This window comes from Lissotriton vulgaris, chromosome 8, assembly GCF_964263255.1.
Source record: "Lissotriton vulgaris chromosome 8, aLisVul1.2, whole genome shotgun sequence".
In the NCBI taxonomy this organism is placed as follows: domain Eukaryota; kingdom Metazoa; phylum Chordata; class Amphibia; order Caudata; family Salamandridae; genus Lissotriton; species Lissotriton vulgaris.
In genome coordinates this window covers 428,856,568-428,869,171 of record NC_141696.1, presented here as the reverse complement: position 1 = coordinate 428,869,171, position 12,604 = coordinate 428,856,568, and the positions used below count along the sequence as shown (strand labels likewise).

At 42.9% G+C, this 12,604-nt stretch overlaps 1 protein-coding gene across 1 annotated transcript in view; it reads left to right on the top strand.

Moving 5' to 3' along the window:
• Positions 1-12,604, top strand: part of GTPBP6 (GTP binding protein 6) — a 74,080-nt gene that overhangs the window by 18,508 nt on the left and 42,968 nt on the right. Inside the window, exons 2-4 of the mRNA XM_086934205.1 lie at positions 3,940-4,077; positions 5,645-5,715; positions 10,983-11,113. Coding sequence (XP_086790331.1) covers positions 3,940-4,077; positions 5,645-5,715; positions 10,983-11,113 — 340 coding nt within the window. The remainder of the gene's footprint in view (positions 1-3,939; positions 4,078-5,644; positions 5,716-10,982; positions 11,114-12,604) is intronic.

The following is a 12,604-nucleotide window of genomic DNA, read 5'->3' as shown; positions in this document are numbered from 1 at the left end:
TCAATCTGTGCAAACATTCAACAACAACTGGTTCAAATATGTTCACTCAATGTTTCAAGCTTTATTACAAATGTAACAAAAAGATGTTAATATTTCACTTCTGTTCTTGGATTTTCGTCACAATAAAATACACTGAACATAATCTTCACAAAAGTTATTTAAAAAAGTTTAAGCTATTGCCATTATAAATTACAATAACTTGTATTTAAGTATTAATTATTGAAAAAAAATTAAAAGTCATTGTTATTTGTAATATCAATACATGTAAGTCACATTGCATGAAGCTACTGGCATGGGTTGAGTGTTGAGACCGGGAGCGGTCCTGGGTGGCCGAAGTGAAAGACGAGGCTGGTACCCTGGCAACCACTAGCGTTGCTATAGCAGAGGCCTTTGTGTCTTACTACGAGGGGGTCTACACCCCGGTATGTTCACGGACGGAAACGGACTGCGAGGAGTTTCTGCGTGATTTTGACTTGCCAACTCTGTCTAGTGAGCAAGCAGATAGTTTGGAGGCTGAGTTCACGGGATTGGAGCTGGGGGAAGCCCTCAATTCCTTACAGGCCGGTAAAGCTCAGGGACCCAACGGCCTACCGGTTGAAATTTATAAGAGACAAGCCAACATTGTAATTGACCCCATGCGACAGATGTTCCTCGAAGCAAGGAAATTGGTAGGCTCCCGCCTGATCAACGGGAAGCCACCATTGTGGTCATCCATAAAGCCGGGAAGACGCCCGATCAATTTTCGTCATATCGGCCTATATCGCTCCTCAATGTCGAGGCCAAGGCCCTGGCGACAAGATTACTAGCGGTATTGCCTGATTTGGTGCATGTCGATCAATCCGGGTTCATGCCGCACAGGAGCACTAGACTAAACTTGTGTCGGTTATATGGGGTTCTATACATGACTGAGAGGGAGGACGAGACTCAAACAGCGTTGATGGCGCTGGGCGCATCAATGGCTTTTGATAGCATAGAATGGCCCTACCTGAGTCTTGGAGCACTTAGGCTTCGGGCCGGTGTTTTGCAGCTGGGTTTGCCTACTGTCGAACAGCCGATGGCAAGAGTGAGGGTGAACGGAGCTACGTCCGGGGAGTTCCCCTTGCGCAGAGGCACTAGGCAGGGGTGCCCGATTTCCCCTCTTCTTTTTGTCTTGGCTCATTGGATCCGACGCGACAGGTCATTTTGGGGGCTGTCGCTTACGGGCGAGTGGGAGGAGCGTATATCATTACACACTGATGATATTGTCCTCTATATGGCGAGGCCCTGCCACTCCATAGCACCTGTCTGAGCTCTTCGGTAGCTACTCAGGATATACGATTAATTTACCCAAATTGCTGATCTATCCCCTTCCTGGCCCTCCCCCGAGGATCCCGTCGCGATGCTAGGCCTCGATTGCTGGAGAGGGGTCTAAATACCTTAGGGTGTATGTGACCAGGGACAGCGGAGTTCTTTCGCAGGAATCTTGAGCCCCACCTGGCGTGATTGGCTTCGGATGTCGCTCATTGGCGTTCCTTGCCTCTCTCCTTGATGGGGCGCGCTGCGCTTTTCAAGATGCTGGCACTGCCCGACTGCTTTATATACTGCAAAACTCTCCCTACCCAATCCCCGGTGGGGTGTTTAAACGCATATCCTCGTAAGTGCGGACGCTGCTATGGGACAGGGGGAACCCGAGGATAGCGATGCGAAAGCTCACCAGGGGGGTGTACGACGGGGGCTGGCCCTCCTGGACGTCCAACTGTACTACTGGGCCTCACAGTTGCAGGTGGTTAATGACTGGGTCTAAGCAGCAAGGTCGGAGCCGGCCTACAAGGTAGATAGACATGTCATGCCGGGGGGCAGTTGTGAACCTCTCTTGTACACAAGCAAGCGATGTATGGACCTGCCGTCACATACAGGGGTGGTGATTCAGTGTTGGAGGGAGGCTAATCAATTCTTGGGTTGGGCGGGTACCCTTACGGGAACAACCCCACTCTGGTCTGGCAACCAGCTGGTCGAGGTGTCCAGACTGACTGGCTTCAAGGGCTGGAGGCCCATTGGGATCAACTACATGGGCGATGTGTGGAAGGGGAATGCTCCCAGATCTTTTGCCTATCCCTAAAAAGAGTACCGACTGCACGACTCCCAACATTACCATTATCTACGCCTCTCCCATGCCCTGCGAACATGCATACACACGGACGTAGCGCTCCCAGAATACTCTCCACTTGAGGACAGACTCCTTCTTGACCCTATCCCGGACAAGCCTACCTCAACCATCTACCGCAAGCTCATTAATAAAAAGCCTGACCCTCTGGCGACCCTGAGGGAGAGGTGGTAGGGTGACATCGGCAGCCTTGAAGATGAGGACTGGCAGGATGCATTACAGAGTCTCTGTGAAATAGCGATTTAGGATCCGGTTCCGTTTGGTGCAACGGAAAATACTGCATTGTGTGTATTATTCGCGTACTCTACTGTTCCGCTGGGGGAAATGCTTGTCTCATTTGTGTGCGAGAGGATGTCAGGGGGAGGGGACCTTCTTCCATATACTGTGGGACTGTCCGCACATAGTGCCCTTCTGGACCAAAGCTGCACAAACAATGGCGTTGGTGGTGGGTTCGTCAGTGCCGGTGGATCGGAGGTGGTTGCTGCTAATGATTAGAGGGGCTACTGACTGGTCCAGATATAACGAAATCTGGCTAGCTACAACTGCAGGAGTGGTGAAACGAAACATAGCCAGCAACTGGGGGGGCGCGGTCGCCCCCCCCAATGGGAGCATGTCTATAAATCCAGAGTATGTGTCAAGAAAGGGAAAAAGGGGCCCTTGGCGCAGATACCAGGCTGAGCGGGCGGGCGGATAAAGCTGATTGCATTAACTGTCCTTTCCGCTACTGGAGTTACTGTGAAAGTAATATGTACTGTTGTTCTATATTTCTGCTGATCACTGCTGTACATTGAATGAGACCTTGAGCATAATCAATAAAAAGAGTTAAAAAAAATAATGTCATAGAACATGTTATGAGTGATGTACTAGGTTAGGTTAAATGCGGTGCATGGTGAGGGTGCGAGTTGTAGGTATTTCAGTTAGGAATAACTGCTGAATTTCAGAGTATTTTTTTGTAGTTGAAGACATTACGTTTTAACTGACATTTTCGTTTTAACTATAAAGTCACTTTGACCTTTTTCTTTTTTCAGTAAATTTATGAGGTTTTATTCAACCAATCTAAAAAGGTGTCATTTTTAGTAAGGCAGACCTAGTGGCTTTGTCAAAAGGTCAGAACCTATCTGTCTATCTACTATCGATCGATCGATCTATCTCCATCCTCTGACCCACCCTGGTCACCCACAGCTTTTTTTCAATGTATTTGTCTAGCAGTGTGAGCAGCCTATTCCTCCAATTCCCATGAAAGGAATGGGGACGCACTCGACTGCATATTCAAATCTTGATGTATTCATGCTGGAACACGAAACAACTCGTGCCTCCCCTATGCATTTTGGTCACCAGACCTTAATCATGGGTACCACCGTCAATTGAAACACTTCTTGGCAACTGATGTTGTTTTATACCAATGGCTCCTCCCTGTCATTGAGCCATCCAATTAGAAACATTTTGATGCTCAATAGTTTATGACATAATCAATATGCCCCAAATGAGAAATCCAATTGCAAAAAGTACCTTGGTATAACAGTTGCTGCAAATTTTTAAAAAGGAACACAAACTATGCGAACCCATTGGAAGGTTTTATAACTTTCATTTGCAGCAAATGTTATACCAAGGTACTTTTTACAATTGGATTCCTCATTTGGGGCACATTTATTACTTGATTAAATATTGAAACCATAATGGATCATAACGTCATATTGTAGAAATACCTATGTTCATCATGGGTAGTAAAGGAAGCACTTCTACTGTGGCATTATGGATTGTAAACTAATCTGGTTATGTTGATTTCTTTAATATAGCACAACTGCAGCTCGCGGAAGCAGTGGCACTTGTAAACAGTCTTCCCAGCTGGACAGTGGTAGATACACTGATTCTTTCAACAAAAACTCCAGACAGCAAACTCATATTTGGAAAAGGGAACTTCCAGACACTGACAGGTAAGAGTCCTGAGAAAGTAAAAGTGTTTTTTTTCTTTTTATAAGGCATATTTACATTCCGTTCCATTAAAGAAATTACTTGTACCAGGTGCAGGAGTATTTTCAAATCCCCAGGTAGGCCCAAAGTTACCTTTTATTATATGATGCAGGCCTAACAACCACACATTGATTGCAAAAGAGGCAGTTGGACATGTTTACAAGTTCTGTTGTTAAAGTTAATTGACTTGCATGTTTCATTAAAAAAAAACTCTACATTTCAGCTGGATACCATGACGATTGGAGATTACCTTTGACACTTTTCAAATCTTTCTTTAATTTCATTACAATATATCAGAATGTGAATACAGACAGTATGAGAAAGATGGCTACCAGTGCATGCAAGGAGGCATGGCTGCTTGTTCTAGCTGTAATGGGTGACAAGTCACTCAAATTCTACTAAGAGGAGGGCACACTAGTAAAATAGCCAGCAGGGAACTCAATTGGCAGTCATTTCAGTCAATATCCATTGGTGCATCCCCAGGAATTCTAACATTTTGCCAAATGTCAACCACAAGTGGAGTAAATCCATATCACAGTGATTACAGTCGTATGTTACCTTTTTAATTCACAAAGTTTTACTTTAAGGTTTACACAGGGGTAAGTGAACATTTTACGTTCTTAGGAGTTTGATTGAATAATGAAGCTGACACGCTCTACTAATGGAATCAGTAATTAGTGGCGTGCTTTCAAGTGTTTGCATAAATAAATACATAAAAAGGGTGACTGAGTGTGGTGTATGCGTTGATTGGGTAGGGGTTTCAGCATGTTGGATTTGGTTGTTTGCTGACGTAGGGTTTCTTAAAAGAATTGGTGTGACACCGCTTAGCTCGCTTTCACTGAAAGCTGTATGTCATGACATTTCCAAGCACATTTCTCTTTGTGCTATGGGATTTCCTGAATACGTTTGCCTGCAGTATCTGGTGGAATCAGGTGTATACAGAGCAAGTGGTGCATGTTAAAACCCCATTACTTTTACTTCACGTTTAAAAGGATTGGACAGTAAATTAAGCAGCCGTCTCTGCCAATAATAGGGAAATCTCCTATTACATGGTGATTATTTCAGTAATGAGGGAAACTTGGGTGCTTTAAGCCACCAAGTGCTGCACTTTATTTGTGGTCCACCCCCAGCATCACTATTTTGCCTACAGTAAAATATGACACACCTTAATAAGAGACACAGTTGAAGGGTATCTGTCAATCCTCTTGAATGCCTCTAAAATACATTCAGAGTCGAGTGTGGTACATAACAAATTAAAGGAAACAGTGGAAGACTCTTAAGGGGAAAGGCCTGGTGGATTAGAAATGAGGTTCTGCACTTGGTGAAAGTATTACATCATTGTGTTGCTTTTTATGGTTCGAATTAACCTCGTGTGGATCTTATCTCATTGGTGTAGATCAAAAGTAGGATGTGATCTGTGTAAATTACTTTTCTGATATACAAATAAAATGGAATGCATACATCTGGTCTGTTAATCTAAATGTGTGCTGTCTATCAATCCAAGCACTGACTATATTATTTTTTTTCTAGAGAAGGTGAAAGGATTGCCTCAGTTAACCTCCGTCTTCCTGAATGTAGAAAGAATTTCTGCAGTGACATCGGTAGGGAATGAAGCATACATTTTTGCTACTTGTGCCAATGCCTTGTGTGACGAGAGATGATTTTAAGCATATATTTCTACCCTAGTCAAAGATATTGATGAGATTGACGGGAGCAGCAGCACGTTTGAGTTTGAAGTGACATTTTTATGCTGAAATGTTTTGTTTTATTCTACCATTGTGGTGTGGATTTATAATTATTCTTGGTTTGGAGTCTAAGATGAACAATCTTATCTGTTCTAGGTCTAATTAAGTATAAAAATAGCATTCTTTCTGAAAAATAGGCAAGGAGGCTAAGGGAATGGCTGAGAAAATCAAAACGAACTCAAGGCCTTAAAAAACATCTTTTCCAGCTCTGTTCTTGGTTTAAGTGCACAATGAAAGGCCTCTGTATTTTATATTCTCCCCCGATCCTATTTCGAGAGTGTGGATTTTGCCAAAGGCTTCAGATCGCTTTACAAAAAAAGTCATACACTTAGAATAACAAAAATTAACTAGAAACTAAATAATACAATTTTCTAAAAGAGAAATGTTTAAAAAAAGAAATTGTGTGCAGGAAGCAGACAAGTAGAAAATCAATTAACTTAAGTGAGGGGGAAAAATAAGCCTTTTATTTCTTTATTAAGTAAATGTATGTAGAAAGAGTTGGAATGACTGGAAAGGATTTCCAGGCTGTTGCAGCCACTCTGGCCAAAGATTATGAATTTGTCTTCTGGTTCCAAACCCCGAGGATCTCCTGCTCCAAAAGGCATTGGCTGTGGCAAGTGCTAAGTCCTCCAGGCATTACCAATTTGGAGGCAAGAGCTTGTGGAAGCTTAAGAAGAATTCTTTTGTAAACCAAGAAATCCATCACAATCTTGGCAGTATAAAAAGAGCAAAATGGAAGGCACTTGGAGGAATGTTTGTACGTCATCCGCCAGTCTAAATGGTGTGCCTAGTCTGCTTTCTAGATGGCCAAAAGCTGACTTAGGGATTTTTGCTATAATTACGTTTTCGCCATCTAGCTTCAACTGTATCGGAAGTTGAACGTTCTCAATTGTTTTGTTGGAATTGACTTCATCTTTCTCCAGTTGTGTAGTTGAAAGTTAACAGATTGGCACATTGTTTTATTGAAGGAAATGACAGGCATCTCACCTATTAAGACCGGTACGGCACGGTTACTCCGAATCTTTTTGTCCGTGGACTTTCAGTCCGCATACCATTACTCCGCGAGGTCATTGACCTCGCATACCATCACTCCACATTTTTTCACAACGCATGCACATTTACCACTCATGCCTTTACAACGAATTACATTGTAAAGGCATGTATGGTAAATGCACATGCGTTGTGAAAAAATAATAGACTTCAAGAAAATGGAACCAGGAGGAGTGTGGAACGACGACGACGAGAGAGGTAAGAGGGTTTGGGTTAATTCTTTAGGCGTGGGGAAGTCGTGCTGGGGTAGTGATTGTGTAATGTAGTCTAGTGTTAGTGTAGTGTAGAGTTGTGGTGGTTGTGTAGTGTAGGGTCGTGCTGGGGGTAGTGTTATAGGGTTTAGGGTAGTGTTGCACTGTTTGAGTAGTGTAGGGTCATGCAGGGGGTAGTGTTTTAGGGTTTAGGGTAGTGTTGTAGTGTTTCTGTAGTGTAGAGTCATGCAGGGGGTAGTGTTTTAGGTTTCAGGGTCGTGTTTGTGTAGTGTAGGGTAGTGTATGTGTAGTGTTTGTGTAGTGTAGGGTAGTGTTTTAGGGTTTAGGGTAGTGTTTGTGTAGGGTAGTGTATGTGTAATGTAGGGTAGTGTTTTAGGGTTTAGGGTTGTGTTAGTGTAGTGCATGTGTAGTGTAGGGTAGTGTTTTAAGGGTTAAGGTAGTGTTGTGGTGTGGGTGTAGTGTAGGGTAGTCTTTTTGTAGTAAAGGGTAGTTTTTTAGGGTTTATGGTAGTGTTTGTGTAGTGTAGGGTAGTGTATGTGTAATGTAGGGTAGTGTTTTAGGGTTTAGGGTAGTGTTGGTGTAGGGTAGGGTAGTGTTTGTGTAGTGTAGGTAGTTTTTTAGGGTTTAGGGTAGTGTTAGTGTAGTGTAAGGTAGTGTGGGGTAGTGGGTAGTGTTTTGGTGTTGGTGTAGTGTAGGGTAGTGTTTGTGTAGTGTAGGTTAGTGTTTTTTGCAGGGTACTCACTTACCTTTAAAACTTTTACAATGAGTATACCTTTAACACGCATGCCTTTGCGTTGTAAAGGCATGCGTGGTAAAGGCATATTCGTTGTAAAAGTTTGCGTTGTGTTAATTTGCGGAGTGATAGTTTTTGCGGAATCATTTTTGCGGAGTGATGGTATGCAGGTTATTTGTATGCGGAAAAACATCACATATTCGGTCTGTGCGCATCAGAAAGTCAGAATAACAAACAACAAATACTACATTTAAATATCGAAAGGACTCCTTAGTACCTATAATCATGAATTTTCTTTTTTACATATCTTATGGAGAAGTGACTTCCATTGAGAAGGATATCAGTTGACTTCTTATGCCGACGACACTCAAATTGTGCTATCCTTCAAAGACGGTCAGGTAAAAGAAACAGGAGCTCGTGTTCATGACTGCATGAGGGCTGTTGCACGTTGGATGTCGGTAAATTGTTAAAAACTGAATTCCCAAAAAACTTTGGTGATTGTTTTTGGTAACAACGCTCATGTTTGGACCCCAGATTGGTGGCCAACAGACATGGGAAACCATCCTGTTCCCACCCCTAAAGTGAAAACCCTACAAGTAACAGTCGACAATTGACTGACTTTTTGTGATCACATTAGCTCAGTTGTATCGTCCTGTTTCCTGATTTTATGAACTTTAAGGAAAATAAAACCCTATCTCTCTGACGTTAACTTCAGGACGGTAGTCACAGTTCTGGTAATGTCACGCTTGGACTACTGCAATTGCATCTTCCTGAATGCCCCAAAACAACTTCTCAATAGGCTTCAGATAGTCCAAAATGCTGCTGTTAGACTTTTGTCAGGTACACCCAAATTTGCTTCGGTCCGAGGAGAACTTATTCGGTTACATTGGCTTCCGGTGAAACAAAGGGTTTGTTTTAAGGTCCTTTGTATAGCCTTTAAGGCCCTTAATGGTATCAGCCCCGACCATCTGAGGCAAAGGTTCAAATGGTACACCCCCATTAGAACCTTGCGATCCGTGGGAGCCAAATATGTTCAAATACCCACCTTCAAGAAAGCCAGCTGGGGAGGAAAGAGCTTTGTTACCTGCACATCCAAGGCCTGGAACGAACTGCTGTTTCACCTGAGGAATGTTGATAATCTTCTCTCCTTCAGAAGGGGTCTGAAGACCTGGTTCTTCTCTCATTAACCGCGCCGACAAACGTTTAGGCTGAACTTAGCGCCAGGACACCCAAGGGTAATTGCGCGCTTCTTATAAATTCAATTAACATAACAAATCGTTTAAATAGTGGATGTGCTTGTGGAAAATACATTTCATAAAGAACATCTGTTGCAAATAGGGCAGCAACTAGAATAGGAATAGGGTGATCAACAGAGAGAAAGAGTGGGAGGAAGGGAGAGCATTAAAGAATGGTATGATGGTTAAGAGATACAAAGGGTTGCATGGAAAATAATAAAATAGAAAGCATTGAGATAGAAGAGCGTTAGAGCCAGAGCAGAGTCCTATAGATATAGTCAGAGAGAAAGATGTGGAAAGATGATAAAAAGGAAATCCAAAGGAAGGCAAAGAAATCCACTTAAGGCTCTTCAGGCACACAATCAACTAGACACTTCAGCAACAACGGTTATGTCCGTATGGATTGTCCTTGCGCTGTGCTAGTATCAAGTAGTGAATTTCTCAGATCATGTGTATACCTGTGCCCTGCACAGGATGTTCTCTCAGCCACCAACTTTAAAAGCAGCCCCAGGGCGCGAACACCCATTGACCTTTCACATTGTGGGTACTCCGTGGCATGCCACAGCCTGGAAACAAAAGCTGTGTGGCTGAAGAAGACAAACCCCCTGGAAGCAGCCATTGTGCAGTGGGAATACTGAAACGTGCATTGTTCTATCTCCAGCTAGTATTTGGGTGGGGGTCTTCTGTTCCCAGCCTTCTATGCCTAGGCTCAGAAGCTGGGAGGGCTCAGACAGTCAGCAGCAGCTGCTACTGTATTGCATGTGATTCTGTCCATTCATGCAGGAGGACAAGCAGGCAATTGTTTCTCCTGCTGGGATGCCTTCTGAGAAGAGTGGTACTCAGAATGGGTACACAAACATGTCAAATAGAAAGTCTTCTTTCAATTTAGTGGGCTCGCTGTCCAGCAGGTGGCACCACTTCCTGCCCAACATCATAATACCTACAGAATTCCAACATTTGTCACTTGTAATGGAACAACACACTATTACAGTGTTTGCACCCTTTCTCTGATGGAGTTCATTTTCTCGTTTTTTAATAACTTGTTTTGAATTTTTTCCCCAAAAATGTTCTTTAAAAATTAGACCGATCAAGAATTATCATGCTTTTACATGCTTATATTAATACAAAAATGTTGCATTTTGCAGTCTTCTGCATTTAGCAATGCACCTCATGCATTTGCAATGGAATCCCTCCCTGGGTGGAATATTACACCTATGACTCAAACACTGTGATATGAGACAGAAAAGCCCTCTAAGCTGACCCAAGATAGAACTGATGCTGTTTCAAAGCAGGGGCTGAAGGGGGTGAACCTAAAGCTCTCTTTATGTATTTTTGCAAACTTAAAAGTATTTGGCCTCCCCAGACCTAACCCCCTGTGAGCTTCTTTAGAGAATCTCAGTAGATGTCATGTATAGAGTGAAATTCCTAGCACACCATTTGAAGTGCTTGGTGAGATCAAGGGAAGGAAGAGTTTTTTAATTTTACTGTCCTTGTCTATAAATGTATAGATTTGTAGTATAGGTCATGTTGTTAGAAAGGAGTCGATTATGTAAAATTCCCTTTGTAGTGTAGCTTTTCATGGTCCCTAGGGAAATGCATCACTGCAACTTTATTTTTAAGATGGGTCAATTGTGTAATATGGGGGGGGTAGGAGCTGCTGCTGCTCATGGTCTGGCGCAAAGCAGTGGCCGAGACTTGATGTATACTTGTTTCGGCCAACCTCTTTGTTTAGTGTTTCAAAGTCAACTAGGATGTTGTATTTCTCTCAGTTCTCACTTTTAAGAATAGCCTGACTCTTAATATTGCTGCAACCCAAGCACACGTCTATTGTGAGTTTTCTCAGTTGTAATGCACATTTCAAATTTTTCATATTTCTTTTCTCTTCTTTTCCAGAAAGAACTTGAAGAAGCCTGGGGAGTGAAGGTGTTTGATCGATATACGGTTGTTTTACATATATTTCGTTACAATGCTCGAACCAGGGAGGCCAAACTGCAGATCGCCTTGGCAGAGCTTCCACTGCTCAGGTAAAAGACAGGTACATCAAGCTTCACTTGAAAAAAAATGGGGGAGCACAAGTGAAAGAGGGAACCCAAAGCTGTCCTCTCATAGCAAAGTAACTACAGTACAGAACCTTAAAGTCATGTATAACATTGATGTATAATCCTCACAGCCAATCTAATGCTAGCTTCTAGCTCTTTTCATAACCAGAAACAGGTTGCAGTGGAAATATCCCAAACAGGGATGTTTAGGGATGGGTTTGTTAACTTCTTACATGAATGGAAGGGGCAGATCACATTCATACATGTGATATATCACTGACCAATTGTCCTCCTTTTACAACATTGGTGTAAACAAAACAATATATATAAAAGAAAGAAAAAGAGTTAGGATTTCACAGTGCATAATTTTGTTTTAAAAACAAAGTCTACAACCCAAACACAGACTGTGATTCCTATCCACAGGCAAATGATGATATCATGGTAACAAAGTATTGGTTTCCGAAGTAATTTCCCAGAATCTGCTTAGCAGATATCCTCAGGTTCCAAAGATCGGTAACCAGGTACTGAACGCAGACCAGGGGGACAATACTTATAGTTCCAACTGTCCTCCAAAGTCGTTTAATTCAATGGTCGGATCGCCGGTGATGGGATTGGGTTAGCCCCCCTGGCTTGGGTACTTCTGGTATCAAACTTCAGGACAACCTCTTTGGAACAGTTTTTCACAGCCATTCTTTTCAGGGGTGGAGGTACCCAAAGAATGAAGAGCTTTCATTAAAAAAAACTGGTTCCCACTTGCAGCTAGAAAGCTAGGATCCAGGGTTAGTGTCCAGTTGTGCCTTTAAATGGTGATATCTCTGTAACAGGTTCTGGAATTAGTGCACACGTTCTCAGCTAGTGCAATATTAACCTCAGACCCAGGGTGAAAGGTCATATCTTCTTATGTCACCCTCTGGCTTAAGGATAGGTTATACAGCTGCTCACAAAGTAAGCCTTGATAGGGTTTAGGCCAGGGGATGGTGCAGACTCACCCCACTTGTAGTCTTGGCATTTCGACAGGGTTTGGACTCTCTTGCAAGGTAAATGCCCTTGATTCAGAAAGTATGTGTCTTCCCATACTGGTAACTTCCTCAAGTTGGCTAGAGAGTGCCCTTGATATCTTACTCGGGGGCCAGCTCATCTTTTCACTGCTGCAGGAAAGCTTCCCTTTCTTCCAGGAATATCTTTGGAACTTGGCATTCTGCTCAGTATTGCTCTTGTTTCCAGCCAAGGTGCGTAAGCAGTACCTTCCAGAACCTTATTCCTGCTCTGCTGCTCAGATATCCCTCTCTGCTAGTGTCCAGACAGATCTCCAGAACTGGTCTTGCATTACCAGTTGATATCAGGGGATCAGGCAGGTAGCCACGACCAATCAATGTTTGTACCATGTTCAAAATCTATATCTTGCTAATGAGAGTAAAGGCGCATGTAGGCTGGTTAAAAAAATCCAGTGCCCATTTATAGGATCTTATCTGACAT